This window comes from Pongo abelii, chromosome 6 (genome assembly GCF_028885655.2).
Source record: "Pongo abelii isolate AG06213 chromosome 6, NHGRI_mPonAbe1-v2.0_pri, whole genome shotgun sequence".
NCBI lineage: Eukaryota > Metazoa > Chordata > Mammalia > Primates > Hominidae > Pongo > Pongo abelii.
Window position 1 is genome coordinate 118,069,748 of NC_071991.2, and position 24,277 is coordinate 118,094,024.

At 36.6% G+C, this 24,277-nt stretch overlaps 1 protein-coding gene across 1 annotated transcript in view; it reads right to left on the bottom strand.

Moving 5' to 3' along the window:
- Positions 1 to 440: 440 nt before the first annotated feature.
- Positions 441 to 24,277, bottom strand: part of TSPAN12 (tetraspanin 12) — a 68,994-nt gene continuing 45,157 nt past the window's right edge. The window contains 3 exon segments of the mRNA NM_001134021.1: positions 441 to 2,012; positions 18,104 to 18,247; positions 22,011 to 22,118. Of these exon segments, the coding sequence (NP_001127493.1) occupies positions 1,707 to 2,012; positions 18,104 to 18,247; positions 22,011 to 22,118 (558 nt within the window). The 3' untranslated portion in view covers positions 441 to 1,706.

A 24,277-nucleotide genomic window follows, 5' to 3' on the forward strand; every position in this document is an offset into this window, starting at 1 on the left:
GATTGAACAAGTAATGTACTCAGTTTTCATTAAAATCTATGGAATATTTTAAACATGGCAGTCAATTTCAAGGATTGTATTCCTTGACTCATTTGAAGAGAATTTGAAATTAACTGAGACTCATAGTCCCTTAAAAATTAATAATAGTTATAAAACTGTGATATGCAAACATTGAAAAGATAACACAAATGGGCATATTTTTATATTATCTCAAACAAGTATATTATTTAACATTTAGGTAAAACACAAAAGTGAAAAATGGGCATCTTTTTGACTCCTCTCAGTGAAAATACATATTCTTATAGGTCCATTCCGGAGTTTGGAAATCAATATTAATACTTTATGCAATCATTCTTTCTCATGTTTTTCTCCCCTTAATAATCTTCTCAAGTGGCATAAGTGCTTGTAATGTATTAAAAAGTAGGCAGAGACAAATCACTACTCTCTAGAAAATATTTATTGACACATTTTAATTTTCTTTCCATATTCTGAGAAATAAACAAAATACACAAAATACAGTAAAATGCACTTTTCCCATTTCAAATAAATATACTATACTCTTGTAAAAAAATTTAATAATCTGTGTAATTTGCCACAGTATATTAATCAGTGAAATAAAACAAAGAATCTCTAAATTGTCACATGTTTTAATGATTCTCACAAGCATTTTTCTGGAGAAAACACTATTTTCTGTAGAATTTATATTGACTTGGAGACTATTGCTTTTTGTTTGGAGAAGGCAAAGATAAGCTTTTTAAAAAGTGTTTAGTGTCAAAAAGAGTCTTCATTTGGGAGAAAAACAGCACACAAGTCCTTTCTGAATCAACTAAGTTATGTGCAAATTTTCTTGTTAATACTTCCTAAAGACCAGACTACATTCTGAATAATGATTCCTATGTATCACACTGATAATTTTCAAAATTAGTGGTTAAGTATTTAAATTAACAGTTATATGTGTAATATAAGCCCAGGACAGAATATTAAAGCTCTATTAACAGGAAAGGCTAAAAATAATGATGCTATACAGGACAAATTTTCCTTTTCATAATGGTTATTCTTAACATTATCAGAACTGAAATCGACTGAATTATACAGATTTAACACAGACTTATATACAAATAGATCCCTGATCAGTTTAAGACAATGTGTTAGCTTGCTCTTTTAAGTGGTAAGAATATTTTAGTAACCAGCAAAAATCACATTTAGGTAGTCACCAATATTGAAAGTTTTCTGATATATAATTTATTTAGCATCAAAAGAATAGATTACTGAGTAATAAAAGTTATTAGTATTTTCTAACTTCCTATGTTAGCATTTAATTAGTACTTTATATACTAGTTGGTAGAAGTAAATCAACCTTTACTATAGCTCCAGTCCCACCATATGTGACTCATTTGCATGGATGCGGAAATGCTAATCAAACCATGCTGCCTCAAAACATAACTGTGTTCAGTAAAAGTCATACACAGGCTACATAGTGGATATGACATCTGTCTTCAGCATTTTAAGTGCATCAGTTATTGTCCAGGTGGTGATTTATGACATGAAACTTTTCCCTCCTCATTTTAAAGCATAGAATAGTATATGCTTAGGTGTTATTTTATGGCAACATTTTTATTTCTACATATTTCTGAAACACATAGTGTACTCAAAAATTCACAAGTCCAATAAAACAAGTTTGTGGTTTTCTTCTGTGACATTTCTTTTTATAACTCCTCCATCTCAAAGTGTGTATTAAAGCTGTTTGCCATGGATGTGTGTTCAAAGATTCTTGACAGGCTTGGTTTCAACAGTTCTACTGAGGGACATGACAGGTGCTGAGAGTTGTCATTTTTCAAGGACATCATTTGGTCTGTCCCAGGCTCCCTTCTATCATAATACAGAGCCCAGAGCAGAGTAATGGTGAGAATCATGGCCAGGATTTGTGTCACCCCAATGGAGATTCCCAGAAACCTCAGCACCTGCAGTTGTTTGGTTCCTCTCAAAAAGGAATACATTTTCTTCCCACAACCCTGTAAAAGAAATACATGGTCAACATTACTTTAGATATGTTACAGAAGGCCAAAAATAGTTAATGAAAGCAAAAAATCTGTATCAGTTAATGAAATCAGACTATTTGGATCATAAAGTTTAAGACAGTGGTTCTCCTCAGGGAAAGCTGATGAGAAGAAGGAGAGAGGGAAGTGTGTAGCTTTTGAAAAGCCTGTCCAGTTGATTCCGATGAGCCAACCCCTTCTTTTGTCTTTCTCAAAACCTGAAATTGAGACCCACTGACATAAAACCCAATATCTAAAGCAGGGGTTGACAAACTTGTTTTCTTTTTTTAGAGAGCCAGATAGTAAATATTTTGGGATCTGTGGGCCATATGGTCTCTATGGCAACTACTCATCCCTGCCACTGTCACAAGAAAGCAGCCATAGACGGTAAGTGAATGAATGAATGTGGCTGGGTTCCAGTGAAACTTCAAACACATAAAAAGGCATTAGGCCAGATCCGGCACACAATGTTTATGATTTAATAATACTTAACACTGGTTTGGTAAAGTCGCTTCTCTGGCCACCTTAACCTATTTGATACAAACACAAGAAATTTGCACAAACACAGACATGCACATACATTCTGTGGGAAACTAACACAGACATCACAAAGACAACTCACCAAAATTTAAGTATTTTTCAAAGAGTTCCACTCCAGTATTCTATGAGAGCTCATTCACTCTTAGGTTTATGTGTCATTTTAATAAGCATCTTTATATGACACAGTGATACAGGAGATATAAATTATTTAGGCAGATAGTGAAGGTAAAAGAGTCCTCAGTGGAATTTCCCTTTTAACGAAAAGCAGCTCCAAAATCATTAAAAGAACTGCCTGAAAAATCAAGCTGTAGACACAAACAAGTGAGCTGGAAGCTTGCACAGGTGAATACCAGCAGCTGTGCCAATAAAAAAGGGCTACCTGGGAGCCAGGTATGTTCAACATGGAGGCTCCATCGTCCCTTGTCTTTGTGTATATAGTAAAGAAACAGGTAGTATGGTGCCAGCCAAGTAGAGGACCATCTGCATAATAAAAGATTAGGGTGGGGGTGGCCAGATTTTCATGCACTATGCGAATGGTACACCTGGTCCGACGAATCTTTCGTGCCCTGTGTAAATCAGACTCTGCCTCCTCAAGCTCATCTTTAAAACCCATTGCATTTTGCTGTGGACCAGAAAACCCACTCGGGAACCCTCTCTGCAGGAGAGAGCTCTTCTCTTTCTTGCACCTATTAAACCTTCACTCTTAACCTCACTCCTTGTGTGTTCACATCCTTGATTTCCTTGGCCTGAGACAACTAACCTTGGGTATTACCCCAGATGAACGATGCCACTTCAACAGTATAGTATAATGGTTAAGATCATGAACTGCTATGTGATTTGGGGCAAGTTACTTAATCTCTCTGTGCTTCAGTTTTCTTGTTTACAAACATAGATGATAATAGTGCTTACCTGTCTGAGATGTTGAGAGGATTAAATGCACAGACACATTTTAACACTTAGAATAGTACCTCATACATGTTAAGAACCCAATGGTACAATCTCTTGTCTGATATGTCAGTTCACAGGTTAGAAAGTAGAAAGATCAAATTAAAAATAGATGGAAAATCTATGATTAGCAGATATTAATGGAAAAGTACAAGGCACAACACTTCATGAAAGAGTATGAAAACACCAGAAGCACAGCAATATGTCACCAATGAGTACCTCGGCACAGCTCTACCCTACAAGAGCAAGGTGGCTGCCACTGTTTTACAGGACAATGAGATAACTGTCCAAAATGATTACTTGCTCTGGAGACATTAGATCATTAGCTTCCTGATGAAGCAGAGAAATATTTTACATATTTTGGGAAGAGTCATCTCAAAATTTGTTAAGTTAAAAAGGTTTGGCTTCAGACATCTGGAAAATTAATTTGCATGGCAACTTCATTTAACATCATTACCAAATAATGTGGCACTATTTTCTGACATCTATCTTTGAAGAAATTGATATAAAACAGCCTTGGATCATGTTTAGCTGATTCCTTACCTATGTGCTCAGTACTTAGTACAAAAATGGATTTTTAGTGAATGAAGAATTAGCATGAATATATTAATATTTTAGTAATAATAATTATAATAGATTTCAGAATTAGAGGTAAACTGGCTGGGCATGGGGGCTCATGCCTGTAATCCCAGCACATTGGGAGGCCAAGGCGGGCAGATCACTTGAGGTTTAGAGTTCGAGACCAGTCTGGCCATCACGGTGAAACACTGTCTCTACTAAAAATACAAAAATTAGCTGGGCATGGTGGTGCATGCCTGAAATCCCAGCTACTCGGGAGGCTGAGACATGAGAATTGCTTGAACCCGGGAGGCAGAGGTTGCAGTGAGCTAAGATCGCCCCACTGGACTCCAGCCTGGGCAACAGAGGGAGACCCTGTCTCAGAAAAAAAAAAAAAAAAAAGATTTAGAGGTAAACCATTCAAGGATACAAAATTTCAGTTAGGAGGAATAAGTTCAAGAGGTCTACAATACAAAGTGGTGACTATAGTTAATAACAATGTATTAGTTATTCAAAAAAGTAAACCATTCAATAAATGTGTACGCTGATGATTCAACTCTGTGAAATGCTGTCAGTCAATTACTTGATTTTTACCCTTTCAATAGTCTCTGGGGCTTAAATTGTATCTATATTGGCTTAAGATCTCCTACCTCTTTAGACTAATTCATTTTAAGCTAAGAAACTGTGCCAGAAAAGTAATGTTTCCTTTTCAAATCTGTGAATAAAATAAGGCAGAGGTTGATAATTAAGTACAGTTTATTATGTTTCATATCTTGGCACTGTTTAAAGTCTATTTCAGTTTATCTTAAACAATCACATTTATTTTTAAAATGGTACAGTAAATTCTATCACCTAGGATGGTTGGGGAATGAGACCTATTAATACTGAACACCCTAGAATGGGAGGGGTCCTTGGAAGTCATGAATTCAACTTGTTATCTTTTAAAAACATGGCAAAAAAGCACTTGTAGAGTGACATAGCAAAACCGGTATGGGAAGGACCTCCAAAGAATCTCTACTCATGTAATCAATGAAAACACTGGCAAAAAACCTGTTAGCCTCAATTTTTCTAGAATTCTGGAAATTAACCAAAGTCTGCGGCAATCTGAGGAGTGTTTATTCACGAAAAGCCGCCGAATCTCATTAGGAACAGCAAGTGCTATGGAATTTTCATTTACCCTATTCCCATCCCTGCTCCCCTCAGTAGCCTGGAAAGCCAAGAGCCTGCAATCCTGGTGAGAATTGGCAGCCTAGCTGCCACCAGAGGGCGCAGAATGGGGTTGCAGCTCCTTCAAGGCGCCTTTCCTGGAGGATTGTTACTATATGGCTGGTCTGGCCTGGAAGACCCCACGCAGGAGGATGTCTTTATTTGACCTGAACTTGAAGCTCGACTAGGGAACAGCCTCTGGTCCCTCCCTCCCCAGGAGGTTGCCAACGACAGTTAGAGGTAACTACTGATCTCTGAAGCTGCCTGAGGCAGTTGGTAACAGTTGTGCACATGGGGGCTTGACAAAGCTCTGACATATTCGTGGGGATCTTGAAAATTACACACATGAATAGGGCTGTGCTTAGGTTCAGGGGCTGTGCATAGTCCCAGGAAAGACCTGCAAAGATCCTAAGATCTCTCCTCTGGCTGACCTTGAAGCTCTGTGCACCCTTGGTAAAGGCCGGGAGACTCACTGGTTCTAGGCATCTAAGGAAATCTCTGTCCATTCATTAACTGACCACTAAGCTAACCGAGCAGAAACTTCAATGACCACATGTGACAAAGAATACAGCCTTTACAGAATTAGTTTAGAAAATGCCATTGAACCAATAAATAAACACAGCAAATGCTGGAGAGGTGGAAAAATCTGATTTTCAGAGCTGTCACATTATATTATTTAAAATGTCCTGTTCTCTTAAAGAAAAACAGTTATAAGACATGCAAAGAAACAAGAAAGTATGACTCACAGGGGAATAAAAAAACAATGAATGAAATTGCAGTTCTAATGAGAGGGACTCCCCGACTCACTAGACAGCCCTGTCCACACCGGAACAACACTAATTTTTAACAAGCACTCCCTTGTTGGAAACTGCCCTCTTTGTAAGGATGCACTGGTTCTTAGTCTGCTCTTAACCCTTCCCTTTTCCATAAGGGAGACAGTCATAGCTGAAGAATCAATTATCCCTTTCTCTTTAATTATTCTCCTCTCCAGGCTAAATAGTCCTAGTTTTCAAGTTTTCCAAATACGTACACTTAATCATTCTGTTGATCCTTTTCTAGACTGTGTTGATTCTGTCGATGTTTCTTTGAAAATGACATTGATTTGTAACTTAAAAAACTATAAAATGCAATGAAATATTAAGACAATCAAGGTTATTGAAAATGACTTTGGATTCCAATGACAAAACAGCTTTTTCGGTTGCCCAGAAATGTAGACATGCAATTGTATTGACACGTCACATAGTTGGGACTTGGTGTCCTTCCAGATCACTGGTCCCTTAAGATTATCTTCACACTCAGGTAGGCAAGTATGCTTTGTTCCAAGCAAAGGTCCTACCTAGTTAGACTCCTCCATTTATATAGCAAAATATCAGGTGATCATTTCCTCATTTTGTTTAAAAAGCATCCAGGTAACTCCTCAAACAAGGCAGAACGTCAGTCCTTAAATTTGTCATCAGAATTCATTAAACTATATTTTATGCTTCTCTATCAAGAGTCTCTCCAAAAGAGGTGTCAACTACAGATTATCTAAAAGAAATGAAATCAGTTGACATCTCAGTACTTTATGTCCATCCATCAAACCAGGTCACCAAAATGTGCCAACTTGCAATATATTAACTTATGCCCTTGCATATTATTTTCCACCAAGGTGTACTTAATGATATGTATTAGAAAACACCATAAGAAACTGCTCTGTAAAATTTGTGAAAAATGATATTGAAGATATTTTTTCTCGATAAAGTAGTAGATATAAAATCCCACTTGATAAAATATTTAGAATTTTGCTCCCTTTGAGGTTGAATTACTTCAATAAGAGAGAATGTTTGCTCTCCTAACATTAGAATTATGGTGATGATTGTACCTCCTTTTCACCTGGGCTGTCAGAAAGCTGAGAGGCAAAAAGGACACTCAACCACAGTAACTGTCTGTCTTCATGTTAAGCACCTCTGCTTACTCTTTCCTTTAACCTTGACTTTCCAATTCTGTTTATATTTTATTATTAATTTACTGTATTTTTGTTGTATGCTGCCCTATATCCTTTAATAAATTCAATTTTAAAAGACACAGAGTATAATTATATAAGTAAAAGCACAAATTTCTCTATAGTACATGCAATTAAATATTTCTTTGCTGACTCTTTAGGCATGTAGAAACTTGCAGCAGACAGGCGTTGATATAATTAGCAGATTTGTCCCCACCCAAATCTCATGTTGAAATGTAATCCACAGTGTTGGAAGTAGGGCCTGGTGGGAGGTGTTTAGATCTTGGGGGTAGTTTCCTCATGAATGGCCATCCTCTTGGTGATAACGGAGTTCTCCCAAGATCTGTTTCTTTAAAAGCGTGTAGCACCACCCCCCATCTCTCTCTCCTGTTCCTGCTTTGGCCATGTGATGTGCCTGCTGCCGCTTTGCTTTTTGCCATGCGTCAAAGCTCCTTGAGGCCTTCCCAGGGGCAGATGCCATTATCATTTGCCTTTCCTGTACAGCCTGTAGAACCATAAGCCAATTAAACTTATTTTCTTATAAATTACCCAGTCTCAAGTATTTATTTCTAGCAATGGAAGAATTGCCTAACACAGGTGTCATGCTGAATATCAGTGAATCATTTTCACAAGTACTTAAGTTAAGAACCAACTTTCCAAAGAATAGTTCTCTTCTTGAGAGATAGTCAGTATTTTTCCAGATTTGTCTGTATGAGATGATTGACCTCCTCAGTCACTCTGTAAATTCTTCATTGAAATAGCTCCAGGGTTTTCTGTCTGTTCTGAATCACTCTTATTGAAGTAATTCAACCTGAACATAACCCTGAGCATATTTTGAGCCAGTCAAATAATTATGCATAAGGTTTACATTTTTCAGTGTAAACTTGTCTTGAAAAGTAAGACATTAAGTCTAGATAAAAAACATAGATGTGTTTATATGTATTTATTATACTATTTATAGATATTTAGCTGCATAAACAAACATTTCTGTAGAGTAAAAAGAGGAGACAAATGATAAAATTCAAAACTGCATTTCATTTCACAAAGAGTATTTTATTCAGAATAGGAAAGAACTGAAGTGTACTTATTTGCTTTTCTCAAAATAAAACACTGAATTAATTTTACTTAAAAATGTTTTCTTCCTAAATAAAGCTAGGTTAGCCCTATGTTAATAACTTCAGATAATTCAAAGGTATGAATGAGACATGTTGGCTAACCTACTTTATTTGCTACAATATTAAAATTCTGGTCAACTATTAGCTGTAAATAATAACACTACCTTTATCAGAGAAAAATCACAAATCCCCTACATTTCCTGGAATCTATTTGAAGCCATGTCAGGATGCCTCATTTCACTTGAGGAAATTATACACTTGAAATTATTCTCTGATCTATCTCCAAAATGAGTTTCTAAAATTGGAAGAACACCCATGGCTTTTCAGTACTCAATATTCACAGGCCACATCAAAAAGTCGGGCAGCCTTTTAATGTGCTTATGAAGATAAAGTGTAAATAAAATCTAGGTGCCAATACATGCCAATATTAATGTTTTTGTAAATAAACATGACTCTCATTTGAAATAACTATATTGATTATCAGATGCAAATATACAGTCTTCAACCCTCTTTCTTCTAGAATTGAAGTAAATGAAAGCAGTTAATGAGCTCACAAGATTTAAACAGGTTAGACCAAAAGTTCTCCACTGATAATCTTAAGCTCTGCAGGGAAATAATGCTTCCTTTAAAAAAAGCAGCAAGCAATAAAATTCACTACAAGACTTTCTGTTCTTTAGCTCTCTCTTAGGAGAACACAAAGATAACTAAATCTGTGCATAGAAAATGCAGTAGAAAAAAGTCATCTTATTATTTCTTAATATACGAAAGGTCCTCATATCTCATTTAACCCTCACAATATCCCTATTACATAGGTAGAATAATGAAATGTAAAAGACTGCATTTACTGATCATTTTTCATTTTTACCAAAAAAATGTAGTTACAAAGAGGCTAGAGTCAGAAAACCTGGAAGGCTTCTTGCTCACTAGTGAGGCCAGTTCCAGCAGCCTGAGAGAGCAGAGTTTATTCACAAACCCCTCCTGCAAATATTTTCTCTCTTGGGGGCCCATTTGGGCACCTTAAATTTGCACCTATAAGAAGTTAGAGGGTGTTAAAACAAGCAAAGTGAGAGACTGGACCAAGTTCCAAAAACTTTGACCTGAAAATCTACCTTCAGCAGCACAAACGCACATAACCAGAAAATACACGCTTCACTGTCATTTCAAGCAAAACTAAGGACAATTTAGCTAGTTAAAAATCTAATCATATCCCTTTATTATTTTTTATTGCGTCTATTTGATTCTTCTCTCTTTTTTCTTTATTAGTCTTGCTAGCAGTCTATCAATTTTGTTGATCCTTTCAAAAAACCAGCTCCTGGATTCATTAATTTTTTGAAGGGTTTTTTGCGATCCCACAGAAATACAAACTACCATCAGAGAATACTACAAACACCTCTATGCAAATAAACTAGAAAATCTAGAAGAAATGGATAAATTCCTCGACACATACACTCTCCCAAGACTAAACCAGGAAGAAGTTGAATCTCTGAATAGACCAATAACAGGAGCTGAAATTGTGGCAATAATCAATAGCTTACCAACCAAAAAGAGTCCAGGACCAGATGGATTCACAGCCGAATTCTACCAGAGGTACAAGGAGGAGCTGGTACCATTCCTTCTGAAACTATTCCAATCAATAGAAAAAGAGGGAATCCTCCCTAACTCATTTTATGAGGCCAGCATCATCCTGATACCAAAGCCGGGCAGAGACACAACCAAAAAAGAGAATTTTAGACCAATATCCTTGATGAACATTGATGCAAAAATCCTCAATAAAATACTGGCAAACCGAATCCAGCAGCACATCAAAAAGCTTATCCACCATGATCAAGTGGGCTTCATCCCTGGGATGCAAGGCTGGTTCAATATACGCAAATCAATAAATGTAATCCAGCATATAAACAGAACCAAAGACAAAAACCACATGATTATCTCAATAGATGCAGAAAAGGCCTTTGACAAAATTCAACAACTCTTCATGCTAAAAACTCTCAATAAATTAGGTATTGATGGGACGTATCTCAAAATACAGATACCACCGCAAGTCACAGTTAACCAGATCCCATCAGCAGCTACCTGCAGAGGAGATAATGAAGTCAGTAGAGAGACAGGAAGGAGCGTCTTTGACTTTATATAAAAGAACCCTGAGAATGGAAATTCTTGGGGATATTCCATCTAAATAACCACTGAACCTGCAAACTGCAAACTGCCTGCTGTTGACTATCTGAGCAGGAGGCTTTATGGATGTTTACCTGAGAAAAAAGTTTCATTATTAAAAAATCAGAATCCTATGACTACATTGTCCTAAACCGTCTTTTTATAGTAATGCCTCAAATTTGTGAATATGTTTCCCCTTTTATTCGGCAACTATTCGCAGACTTCAGTATAAAATACCCACGTATTATCAGGACATACAGGACTCTTCAGAATCCAACCCCTGCCTTTGGTATCCCTGTAAATGTGGCCCTTCTCACACCCTGTGCTCTAGCTGTGCTCTCTTGCTTCCAGCTCTAACTTTGCCCCATTGTTTCTTGGCTGGGAATGCCCTTTTTTGACCCTGTGCCACCCTGATATTTTCTGCACGTGGCTTACACCTACTTATTCTTTAAGATTAGAAGCCCAAAGAGTTACTACCACTGCTATGTGTTCCCATTGGGTATCTCAATCATAAAGATGATAGCAATTAAGGATTGCCTGCTCTGTGTCAGCCTCCTTTTTTTTGTGCCCCACTTAAATATTTTCTAATTCCTACCTTTTCTTTTAGCTACTGATGTTGGGAATCTGTTCTATGCGGACTTGACCAACTTCTATGTTGGTGTAACTAGCCAGTACCTAGCTGGAGGTCTAAGCTATGACTTCTCACTCCCTGCCTCGGCCTTCTCTTTTAATACTTGCCCCTAATTTTTTGTTTCAAGTGTGGCAATTTACTTGGTCTGAAGTAGAATCCTACTAATAACTGGAGAGCTGGGTTGTCTGGGAAAAAAAAACAGTTGACCTTATAACTAGATGGAGCGTGCCAGAAAGGCCACTCCCAACCATGGCCTTTTATTCCCACAACACTCTGTCAGATCTCCACTTATGGCTCAGGAGTGATGAGGAAACATTTATGATAATAGAATGTTGTATATGAAAATTGCAAAGCAAAAGTTATTTCTATCAGTCAAAACAAATACACATACTGTATTGGCTCATCTTTCTAATTGGTCAAAGATGTTAGCAGGAAAGAAGTGTTAACAAAAAGTGTTGAGAACTCAAATATCGCCCAGAAAAAATAATATTGGTTATAAAACAAATATCATTTGCCAAGGACAGCAGAGTATAGAGGAGACAGGTGAGAGCAGTATTTCTAATCAGGATGAGGGCTCAGAGTGTGAATTCATGACTCTCAAGTCAAATATCATACAACACTCAACTGAGAGAATAAAACCCTCAAACAGCCCATCCCACATGGTTCACCACTGATACAGTTTCTCTCCATGACCAAACTCTATTCAGGCTCCACTGAGTTTTTTTCAAAAGAACCTTGACGTTTGGACTTTGGTGTTTGTCTCTGCATTGTCCAATTTTAGCAGGAATCTTGGTAAGTAGGTTTAGTGAGATTCCCCATTCTTCATACTTGATCATCCTTGATATCTAACTGGCTTCTTCCTTCTCCACCCATTGTCCAGCTGATGTCTGATCACCCTGGCCTGCCTTCAGTAGGAATCTTGTTAGGTAAGGTTTGCTAGAATCCCATCCCTCACCACTATGCTTCCTCTTAATGATTTTCCATCCTCTGACCCCCAGCCTGCTCCTTGACTATAAATTCCCACTTGCCCATGTTGTATTCTGAATTGAGCCTAATCTGTCTCCCCCACTGCAAGACCACACTGCAGTGGCCTTATTCCTATCCCGATAATCCCCGCTGAAATAAAGTTTTCCTTATCTTTTTTTTTTTTTTTTTTTTTGAGACAGTCTCACTCTGTCGCCCAGGCTGGAGTGCAGTGGCACAATCTAGTCTCACTGCAACCTTCACCACCTAGGTTCACCTCCCAGGTTTAAGTGATTCTCCTTCACCTCCCAGGTTTAAGTGATTCTCCTGCCTCAGCCTCCCAAGTAGCTGGGACTACACGCATGCACCACAGCATCCAGCTACTTTTGGTATTTTTAGTAGAGTTAGGGTTTCATCATGTTGGGCCCGTCTAGAACTCCTGACCACAAGTGATCCACCCGCCTCAGCCTCCCAAAGTGCTGGGAATACAGGCATGAATCACCGTAACTGGCTTCTTATCTTGTCTTTAACAAGTGTCATTAAATGATTTATTTTTTCTTTAGCAACATGAGCTACCCTCACTTTTAATCTGGAGGAGCACCTCTACAAGTCTGTTTACCTTCTGTGAGCACTGGTAACCCATACACACTTGTCATTATGAGGTTCTTTTTCCTGTAAGCCAAGACTCAGAGAAAAAGGTCACATCCCTTCACAATCACACCCCCTGTTGTTCCCAATTTCCTTTATTTGTCAGTGTTTTCTAGCACTGGGAGAAGAAATAAATAAACTTCTAAAGAGGTATAAATGGGTTTGTCAAAGTGGAAATTATTAAGAATATTTAAAACTCAAACCCAACACATGGAACATAGAAAGTATGAGGGTCTAAAGGAAAAGTGTCCCAAAGGCACACAAGTGTGGAGGACATGTCTGTGTCCAGCCCTTACATAAATCTGTGGGAATACTACTTTTCTGAAGAAGCAGCCAATATATTTGAATAGTAGTCTTTCTTCTAACTACTAGACAAAGAAATGTGTCTCTGGAGGTATATTTTAGTTGACGTTCTGTCCCTCTTTGTTTTACATTTTGAGTCAGTCCATTTGAAGCAGGGCCTGTTGTGAGCCTGTTTACTTCCATTTATTTTTCTTGAGGTAGCACACAGAGGAGTAAAATGGCATTTCAGCCTTTTTGAGGGGCTATTTATGCTAAGTTTCCTATCTGAGACAGTAAGTGCTGCAACTATTCTTTACAACTGTGTTTTCTCATTCTTTTACATATGGAACCCCAAGAAGAGTCGATGAAAGCTATGGCTCTTATTTCCTGGAAAAAAAATGGATATAAAATATTGAAAACAATTTTTGCAGTATCATTTTTTCCTTGAAGTCCATCCAAGAAGAGCCCTGGTCCATGGGCAAGAGGTTGAGTGTCCCTGCTCTATAAAGACTTATTTTCTAACTGCCGTCTTTTATGTCTTTTATTTATGCTTCTCTTCTCCGGATCAAGTCAAGACATTGCACTTCAGTAACTGATATGATGAAAAACTCAGCAGGTGAGAGAAGACAAGAGATACCATAGGCTTGTGCTTTGCCAACTTAAACTCTGAGTCTGATATTTTGCCAAGGCCAAGTCTTACACCTCGCATTTAGAGTGTGGTTACACAGGTGATTCCAAAGAACAGGGGAGTGGGCTGTCAGTAATCACGGGCCCAGACCACCCAAGGGTGGGCCTTTATACTTGCAGTTTCCTTGGCCAAAAACACTGTTCCCCAGCATGGGTGCTTCCTTTTCGTCAACTGGTCTCAGTTCACATATCACCTCCTAAGAGGGCCTATTCCTAACAATCTATCTTAAGTAACTCCCTCCCAACAAAGCTCCAGCACATTACCCTGTTCAGAGTCTTCAAAGTGCTTACCACCACCTGAAATTATTTTCTATTGCTGTTTTTCTCTTGTTAAACATATGTATCCATAACTAGAATATAAATTATATAGGAGAAGAGATTTTAGTCTGCAACACTCTCCACTATATCCCTAGCATTTAGAAGAGCAAATGGAACCCAGTAGGCAATCACAAAATATTCTGAATGAATATTGGTTATCATATCATTATTTTGAATGAGTGAATGTGATAGATCCAAACTGAGGGTCAGAGGTATTTTCATTATAGATTTTTAAACCTATACTTTAATACAAGTTTGAAGCTTATTATGGATATTTGAAGAGCTGTGTGCCAAACCTAACAAGGCTCCTGAATGTTTCTAAATGTGCAATTGTCGCTATATTTCTGCTGTCATTTTTCACAGGTTTCCAAATGCGTCATAAAATATTATTGGGTCAGGGACCATGCAGGCCACCAGATGGCTGAGAATGATTTATTTCCTTGACTTCAGACTACTGAAGAATGATTGCAGGAAGAAAGCCAGTTTTTATCTCTGAGCTTACAGAATATGAAAGATAAGAGAGACCTTGTGGTTCATCTAGTCTGGATTCATTCTTAATTTAAAAACCCATTCTACACTACCAATGACATGGTTATCTGACCTCGACTTCAATATTTTTAGTGATGAGACACTCATTATTTTACAAGATAACCTGTCTCACAATTGGATGGATTTTGATGAGCAAGGTCTTCCTTCTATTGATTCAAAATTTCCTTCCTGTAACTTCTGGCCCTTGGAGCAACAATGTGTAAGTCTAGTTCCTGTTCTGAATTATGAACTTTGAAATATTTGAAGACATCTCAACTATCTCCCTTCAGTACTCTCAACTTCTGAATAAACATCCCAAATACCTCCAGCTGTTCCTCACTTATTTCTCCTTTTAGAACCTTCATCTTCCTACTGAATGATCTCTGGACACGCTGTAATTAGGAAACATATGTTCTCCAGGGCAAAGTGGAATTATGTCTTATTTTTAATCATGGATTTAATTGTACTTATGCCATAAAACTACTGAATGATCCTCTTTTGTAAGTCAACTATGCATATAATTGCATACTATATCATTACCAATATCAGCATATGTTATTAGTTGTAAAATGCAAAAGCAGGTTACTCTGATATAATAAGCCCCCATCTTAGCTGGAAGTCTGTGTCTAAAGAACATCTCATGGCTGACAATGCCAGCTTGCTATTAAAATTCTTCAGATAAAAATATGAACAAATTTCAAAATAATCTGGGTTATCAACTTGTACATGCACAATAGTATGGCTTGTTTCAATTTCAAAATTCATGGAGCAAGCAATTATAGATATCCTAAAAGTAAAGCATCCCTTTATAAAGTAGTATTATTAGTGAAAACAATCTAACAAAAGTAGTGAAGATGAATTGTATTTTTACAACAATAAAATTATATTAAATGTTTAATGTGGAACAGTCTTCAGCTAAATAAAGTAAAACTGAAGAGAATTAGTCCATATTCAGACTTTATGGGAAGATCTGGTAAGTTGATCTCATGATCAATAGTAGTTATAATCATATCATCAGTATTAATCACTAAAGCAGATACAAATTATACCATAATGTTGTGGCCCAATAATTATCACATTGACTTGCTACTGGTAAAAACTAACAAATGGACAATTCACACTAGGAAATTTGGTAGGTTTCAATTTACACATCTATACTTCTAACTATATTGTAGCCATCTGTTCTTTTAATGTCTAATAGTGAGTTATAGTATATTGGAATATCCATAATATGTTTATATGTAATACTACCTCAGAAATATTAGTACTGTTTTCCATTTTATGGAATAAGTAGGAGTTTGCTGCATTTATTAGTTGATGATTCCTACTACAGACACTAGCCAATATTCAGCTTTCACCCAAAACAAAAGAACTAGGTTCAGTGCCATAATCACTGAAGAACGTACAGACACTAACCTACAACAACTTTCTGTTCAATAAACTATATTTTGTATATTCCTTTTCATTCAAAGCCAAATGTTTCTAAACAAAGTATGTATAAAACAATAACATCCAAACACAATGCTTCTCAGCAGTGTGAGCATGACAAAAAGTATTCTGATCATCTTTTAAAATAAAAAGCCTGAATTATTCAATTGTTTGAATAATTCTTGTGATTGGTTGGATTATGTCCTCCCAAAATTCATATGTTAAAGAGCTTAGTACCTCAGAATGTGATCTTATTGGAACATAGGATTGTTGCAGATGTAACTAAGATGAGGTCCGACTGGAGGACAGTGGGCCCCTTGTCCAATATGACTGTTGTTCTTATAAAAAGGGAAAATTTGGAGACACACAGACAAGGAGAACACCATGTGAAGATGAAACAGATCAGGGTGATGCTTCTAAAAGACGAGGAACTGGGAAAATTGTCAGTGCACCACCAGAAGCTAGGGGAGAAGCATGAAATAGATTTCTCCTCATGGCCCTCAGAAGGAATCAACCCTGCTGACACCTTAATCTTGGAGTTAGCCTCCAGAACACTGTGACAATAAATTTATGTTGTCAGAGCCACTCAGTTTGTGGGACTTTGTTATGGCAGCTCTAGGAAATTATAACAATTTTTAAACTCCTAAAAAATACTTGGCACTCTCATTTGGGGCATGCCTTCAGAGTCGAAAGCACTTTATTTTGGATATCCTTAAATGGTGACATATTCTTGTCTTCTGAGATATGAGTAACAGCCCAGAGTGACTCATATCTAGGACACGAATATAATGGATCACTTGTACAGGTAGTACAGCATTATTTAATTAATTACAACATCCAAATTAATTAATTTACAATATAAATTGACTGCCCATCTCAACAACTGACTTTGGCAGACAGTCTAAAAGATGTTTTGAATGGTAGTATTCCTAGGGATAAAAAGTATAACCTCCTAAGATGACCACCTTGAAATATATCAAAATGCAAGTGTTATAAATCCTGATGTGTTTTGTTTTAAATTTTCATTCTTTATAGCCCTACTATATATACATGAGTTATATTATGAATAGTGTGAGCAGTGCCTTGTGATACCAGTACTTGACTAGAGATGTATCTGGGGAATGATCCCAACCCCTTAGCCTAAGCAGTTTCCCTTCTATCTGATTCACATTTTGCATTTCCATTCTAGATAAAGACTGCCTAACAAAACTTTCTGTGATGATGGAAATGTCTTATATCTGCATTGTCCAGGACAGGGGCCACTAGTCACAAGCGGCAGTTGAGCACTTGAGATGTAGCTAGTGCAACAGAGGAACAGACATTTTAATTTTAATTAGTTTTAATTCAAATGGCCACATGTAGCTATTTGGCTACTGTAGAGGACAGTGCAGTCTTAGATTTTAATCTGAAAATAGAATTTTACTGCTAACAAAGTCTGAAAATCATCAGTAAAAATGAATGAATAGGAAAACTTCTGCTAAAATGGAGTAATTGATTATTCTGATCAATTCTCCCAGAAAACACAAGTATGTAAATTTCCTGGCCACATGAGGATTGACTTTACTGCCACTGAGCATAAAACTTCAATCAGTGAACTGAAACTGACATCACTAATCATTAGCCAGCAGGGGGAGCTGGAGAGTAGCACGGTAGCATTTTCTTTGGAGAGGTTCTTTTTTTCCTCTATGTGTTGGTGATCTATGTAGGGGCTCTTAAAATACGTATTCTGTCCAGGAACTCCAAACCCTGCGTTTCTTGCATATCCAGTGTTAGCTACATACTCTGCCTGTGTCTGTTTCAAAGGATCCCCAAGCGGTCGGAACTTGATTCAAAACAAAACAGTTCAAAATCCAATTAATTACAAAACCTGGTCTTTCCCACTTCCCTTTATTAAAATGTGATTAATGTTTAGATTTTTATGTTGTTTTTTAGCTTTCTTCTGCTTCTCCCCATATCAGAGAAAAATTTTAAGGCCTTTTATATTTAGACAGAGATGGAAAATTTCATTGGCATATTGTTGATTCTTTAAAGTTATTCCTAAGAAAACATCTATCCATAATAAATGAACCATATATGGCCTTACCTCTTGATAAAGGTCACTGAGATCTTCCTGGTGGGCCTGTTTGGAACATCCTGGGAATTCTCTAACACAGCAGGAATCTGGGGGCCAGTCCATCTCTGTCATTTCCAACCAGTCGGTGAAATATACCACTCCACAGCACTTAAACTGCAAAAAAAAATCACTAGTCAGCCTCAGAAACCACAAAAATATTTTCTTAACTTATAGGAGATTAAACATCAGTTTTTTTAAATTTTTGTACCCAGAGCTATATCTGTCATCACCTAATGATATATGTACAGTCTATGTTGATGATAGAAATGTAGTAAAGGAACACCATGGCTAACGATTGCATAATGGAAGAATTCTGAGTAATAATGCCCATAACACATAAAAACAAATCAGGCATGACTGAGACTCACTCCCTAACTGTAAGCTTGTCTACAAGTGACTATACATAGCAACAGATTGAACATACACACTAACAAACCCAAGTAGCTGACACCTTATCTTTATCATTAAACCTCTAACCACCAAGGGCCAGTTAATCAAATTTTTCTATTGCCCAACATATTCAAATATTATATTAAAAGTTTCTGTAATCTTTGTAAAAACATGTGTTGACCAAAGCCCACATCACAAAAAGTTAGCAGACATCGATTCCTCAGCTAGTAAAATATCCAAAAACTTTAAGAAATAAACATAGGTCTGGCCAACTAATGTTTATTCAACTGAGCAAGATTCTTGAAATAAATGTTCATATTCTATTACCATAATCTCAGAATAAATGGTGTGCCTTTAGCTTGAATAAAATTGGATTTAAGAAAAACTATATTGACATTTTTTCTTTTTTATCTCATTTCTCCAAAGATTAGCAAAAACTTTCTCTGATCAAGGTTTGGAAACACTGCTTAAGGACCTCTATAGATTAGATTCAGAACAATTAACTATGATGAATAATTTTCTGTCCTTGAGTGGAGAGGGAGGTTGCTCTTTCCCCTCTAGCCAGAAACAAGGACTATGGGCAGTCACTGAGAACTTTGCCAAGAGTGACTGGCTATGCAAATTATGCAGTCCAACAGATCAATCTATGTCCAGGTTTGACATTGCATCATAAAATATCACAATCCCCCACGATTTCAAAATTTAACTAAAATTAATTTTGAAGAATTCTGAACTTCTCATGCAAAAGGAAACAATGAAAATACCACAAAGTATTCTGCGTTGTTACACTGGCCTAAATGTCTGATTTTTAAACAGAAAAAAAATCATCTTAAGAGTATTACAAATGATGAATTACTGAAAGCTATGGGTAATACTAAAATTTTGAGAAACTTAAAAAATATATATGTTTTTCGTTTTTAAACTTGCTCTCAAGGTCATGAGTATACTATAAACATCACAAATTTAGTCAATAATTTGACATCACATATTTTACATAAGACATTAAATATCCTTAAATAATATATGTAGTATAAGGACTTCATAAAAATCATAAACAAGGAAAGGTTAATTTTCCAAGTCCATCTTTTTAAATTCTTGCACTCAAAGAAAATCCATTTCTCTCGTTTGCTAATGACATGAGTCCTTTCTGTGTTGATGACAGAACAGTTCTTGGAACTCTCTAACTCCATCCAGCAAGGAACAGCCTATCGATATGGCTTTGTCAGGAAATAAGATATTCTACATAAATGACTTTCTCAAATATAAGTATATAATGTTCTTTCTCATTATAAGTATACAATGTTCAGTGCTGAACTTACTTTTATTTTAGAAAGCATTTGTATATAATTGTCCTTCAACAGAAGATAATGAATTTATTCTGAAACTTTTTCTGAAAACTCCTTTAAGTAAGCCCAACATCATACCAACATATTACTGTGGTGTACATCTCCTTGTCATTTTCCTGTCTACTTTAATATCGTATTGTGAGATAGTACTACTCTTGCTAACGTGTCAAGCTCTAGAAAATACCATCCATTTTACATATGAGTAAACTGAGGCCTTTGACGGTCAAGTAGCTTGCTAAAGTTACAGGCCAGAGTGTGGCACAGTCTATTCCAAAGCCTATGCTCCAACTACTATGTTAAAATAAATAAATAAACACATTTTTTAAAGTTAGTATTCTAAAAAGGTATTAAACAAACGTCATTAGGGCTTAAGTGAGAGTCCGCTAAGTTGAGGTACGTGCATAGAATTGCATTGAATGAGGAGCAAAGGAGACTGGCACCTGATAAAGTTGCTTTCTGCAATATAGGTTATTCTAGAATTGGGTCCCCCACCCAAATTCGTATGTTGAAATTCTAACCCCCAGTACCTTAGAATGTGACTGTATTTGGAGATAGAGTTTATAGAGGTTGTTGAGTTAAAATAAGGTCATTATGGTGGGCCCTGATCCAATATGACTGATGTTCTTATTAGAAGAGGGTATTTAAATATATATATATATATATATATATGGAAGACAATGTGAAGACACGGGGAGAAGATGGCCATCTGCAAGCAGTCATTGCAAACTAATATAAGGGATATAAGGGATTTAAAAAAACTCAGGTTCTTAGAGGTCTTCACCATCTCCATTTACATAAAATAGTCTTATGATAATGGAGGAGGAAACTTACCATGTAACAAATCTAAAAATAAGTGAGCTATCATTTGCAGTACTTGTACATTGTCCATCTAGGTGGAGCTTCCATCAGAAAAAAACTCACTTTGTTTTTTAACCTGGATTATCACTATCTACATCGCAAATTCCAGAAAATAACGAGCTCTGGGCAGCATCTACTCAGGACAGTAGCTGACATAACTTACTATAAATTTCCTAATGCTTATTTTCTCTTTGTGTTGTTTTTAGCACAAATATACAATAAATAAACAAAGTTAGGAAGCACTTAAATAAACAGGAAATCTGTGTTACAATGATAATTTTTACCATCTCAACAGTTGTACACAGAGAGCCAGATTTGGAGATTGTCCTGGACTTGAACCTCTGCCCATATCCAGGACAAAGTAAGTGAGCAGAGATCTTGCTATCACGTAAGACACTAATTCTCAAATGCTTTGCGGCCTAGCACTAAGATAAATTAAAGGAAACTGAAATACTTATCCATCCGGGAATGTCACTTCAATTACAAGGAAACTGCTTGGAAGAAGAGCTTGGTTTGAAGCAAGATCAATGATTAACTTCAAGTCACCAAATTTTAAACATCTGAATACAGTCCTCACTTGAGAAGATGGTTGGGTGCAGTGCTACATGGCGGTTAGGTAAGAAATGCTAAACGCACCTATACTTTGTAATGTTATTGTTAATAACCATAGGCTAAATGAAATCTAACTTATGACATCATTTAATCTTCTCAACAACCTGAAGAGATAGGTATTTTTATTATCACTATTTTACAGGTGAGAAAACCAAGACTTAAGGGAGTTATGTAAATTATAGAAGCTCACTTAATACTAAGCAGCACAGCTATGATTTTAACCAAGGTCTTTCTGAACAGATCATGCCATTAATAATATACTGACTTCAAAATCCCAAATGAGAACAATCATTTTTTTAAAACTAAAATTATGTTTAAAATATTGAGAGCTCTAAAAGTCATGAAAAAATCTATTTGTCTGGAACTTGGATATTTATCAAGTTAACTCTCATAAAAGGAAAACTTCACAATAATTTAGCAAAATGGCTTTTCAGAAGTTCTTAAATATATGTGAACCATGTGAAATAAAGGGGAAATGGTATATATGGGAAGAAAATCAGGCTATGAAGTTACTTAAGATATTTTTCAAGAAAGAATTGCACCAGAGGTTACTGAATCATAGGCTTAATTTTTCAGCACAGAGGAAATTACCAAAGCCAAAGCTTTAAACGTCTGGTTTGAAGGTGCATCACTTACTTCACTCTCTCTACCTCAGAAATTTTAGCACTTACCTCTCTCTGAAAAAAATTCCAAGCATGAGTAAGCCACCGATATCTAGGTAATCCATAATTTGTCATCCTGGCTTTCAAAGTGACCATATCTGACCATTGTACTGGAACCTGGTGATAAAAAGCAAAATATCAACAGCTATAACACACACACAGACATAGATTCACACACACACACACACACACACACACACGTACACACACATACTCAGAATGTCTTATAATTGACAAATACTATTTTAAATTTATATTTGCTCATGGCCTAAATTTAGCTCAGAGTATTCAATGTAGTTATTGGACAATCTCAATGTATAGATTTTTGTGATAAATGAAGAGGTATTTTGTACTAAGGAAAAAAATGAGAAATCACTTTAATGCTCAAGGAAATCACAAACAAGTAATTAACTGTACATCCCACAGACATACGGAAGACTTTCACATAACACATAACCTCTGCAGAGAAATGTCCTTAATTTGATTTCAAAATGCTATGAAGTTGTTGCTCTTTGAAGCAACTGCAGATAATAGTACTAAAACAGAGAGGAAAGAATTAAGAAGGGAAAGAATTTGGCTCAAGTCAAGCCTCACTCTGGGATAATTTTGTCTACACTTTTTCAAAAGTTGTAATTAAGAGGTATATTAGAATTTCAGAAACAACAGTTCTCCACTTTTACACCGTTGGTGGGAATGTAAACTAGTACAACCACTATGGAAAACAGTGTGGAGATTCCTTAAGGAACTAAAAGTAGATCTACCATTTGATCCAGCAATCCCATTACTAGTTATCTACCCAGAGGAAAAGAAGTCATTATATGAAAAAGATACTTGCACACTCATGTTTATAGCAGCACATTTCACAATTGTAAAAATGTGGAACCAGCCCGAGCCCATCAATCAATGAGTGGATAAAGAAAATATATATACCAGCCGGGCCCGGTGGCTCACACCTGTAATCCCAGCACTTTGGAAGGCCAAGATGGGCAGATCACGAGGTCAGGAGATCGAGACCATCCTGGCTAACACAGTGAAACCCCGTCTCTACTAAAAATACAAAAAAAATTAGCCGGGCGTAGTGGTGAGTGCCTGTAGTCCCAGCTACTTGGGAGGCTGAGGCAGGAGAATGGTGTGAACCCGGAGGGCGAAGGTTGCAGTTAGCCGAGATCGCGCCACTGCACTCCAGCCTGGGTGACAGAGCGAGACTCAGTCTCAAAAAAAAAAAAAAAAAAAAAAGAAAAGAAAAGAAAATATATATACCATGGAATACTATTCAGCCATAAAAAGGAAAAAAATAATGGCATTCACAGCAACCTGGATGGAATTAGAGACCAATATTCTAAGTGAAGTAACTCAGGAATGGAAAACTAAGCATCGTATGTTCTCACTTGTATGTGGGAGCTAAGCTATAAGACACAAAGCCATAAGAATAATACAATGGACTTTGGGGACTCAGGAGGAAGGATGAGCGGGGTACGAGGGATAAAAGACTACACATTGGGTACAGTGTACACTGCTCAGGTGATGGATGCACGAAAATCTCAGAAATCACCACTAAAGAACTTATTAATGTAACCAAATACCACCTGTTCCTCAAAAACCTATTGAAATAAAAAAATTAAAAATAATTTAAAAAGAAAGAACAGTTCTTAAAGTAAAGCATTATTGTGCTTCTATTCTCCAATCACCTGGCACCATGTCTATTACAGAGTATTTAATCACGACAGAGATTTAGGTATACAGTACCACAGTCATTGTTGCAATACAATACAATACAATACAACAGTCATTACTGGCCAGAAATCTGGTCAGTATATCAAGCTATGATTTTACTGCAGGGCCATGAGAAATTGAGGTATACAAATGCAAATCTCATTAAACACATAGTATTAAAGCAACTCTGGGAAACTGGATGGACATTCCTCTCTGATCTATGAAGTAATATAGACTGGGCTTAGTAAAGCAAGCTTGACATTCAATACATAACACAAAGATTGAGAACCGAAAAGGAAAAAAGGGAGACGTGAGCAAATAAGGCTCCAACAAAACTAGAGATTAGGATTATTATGAAATCTTATTTTTTAAGATAGTCATATCAACAGAAGCAGTTTCAAAATTCCTGACCACAGAAAATCTTCGTTTTTTTCCTTTGTTAACTTTTTTTTTTTGATTACTTGGAAATATACAATAAAACATCCAAACACTTGGGCACACATTTTTTCCCCCAAATAATGGGCTAAATGGGTGTACTGTGTGTTCATATGCCTTCAACAAGG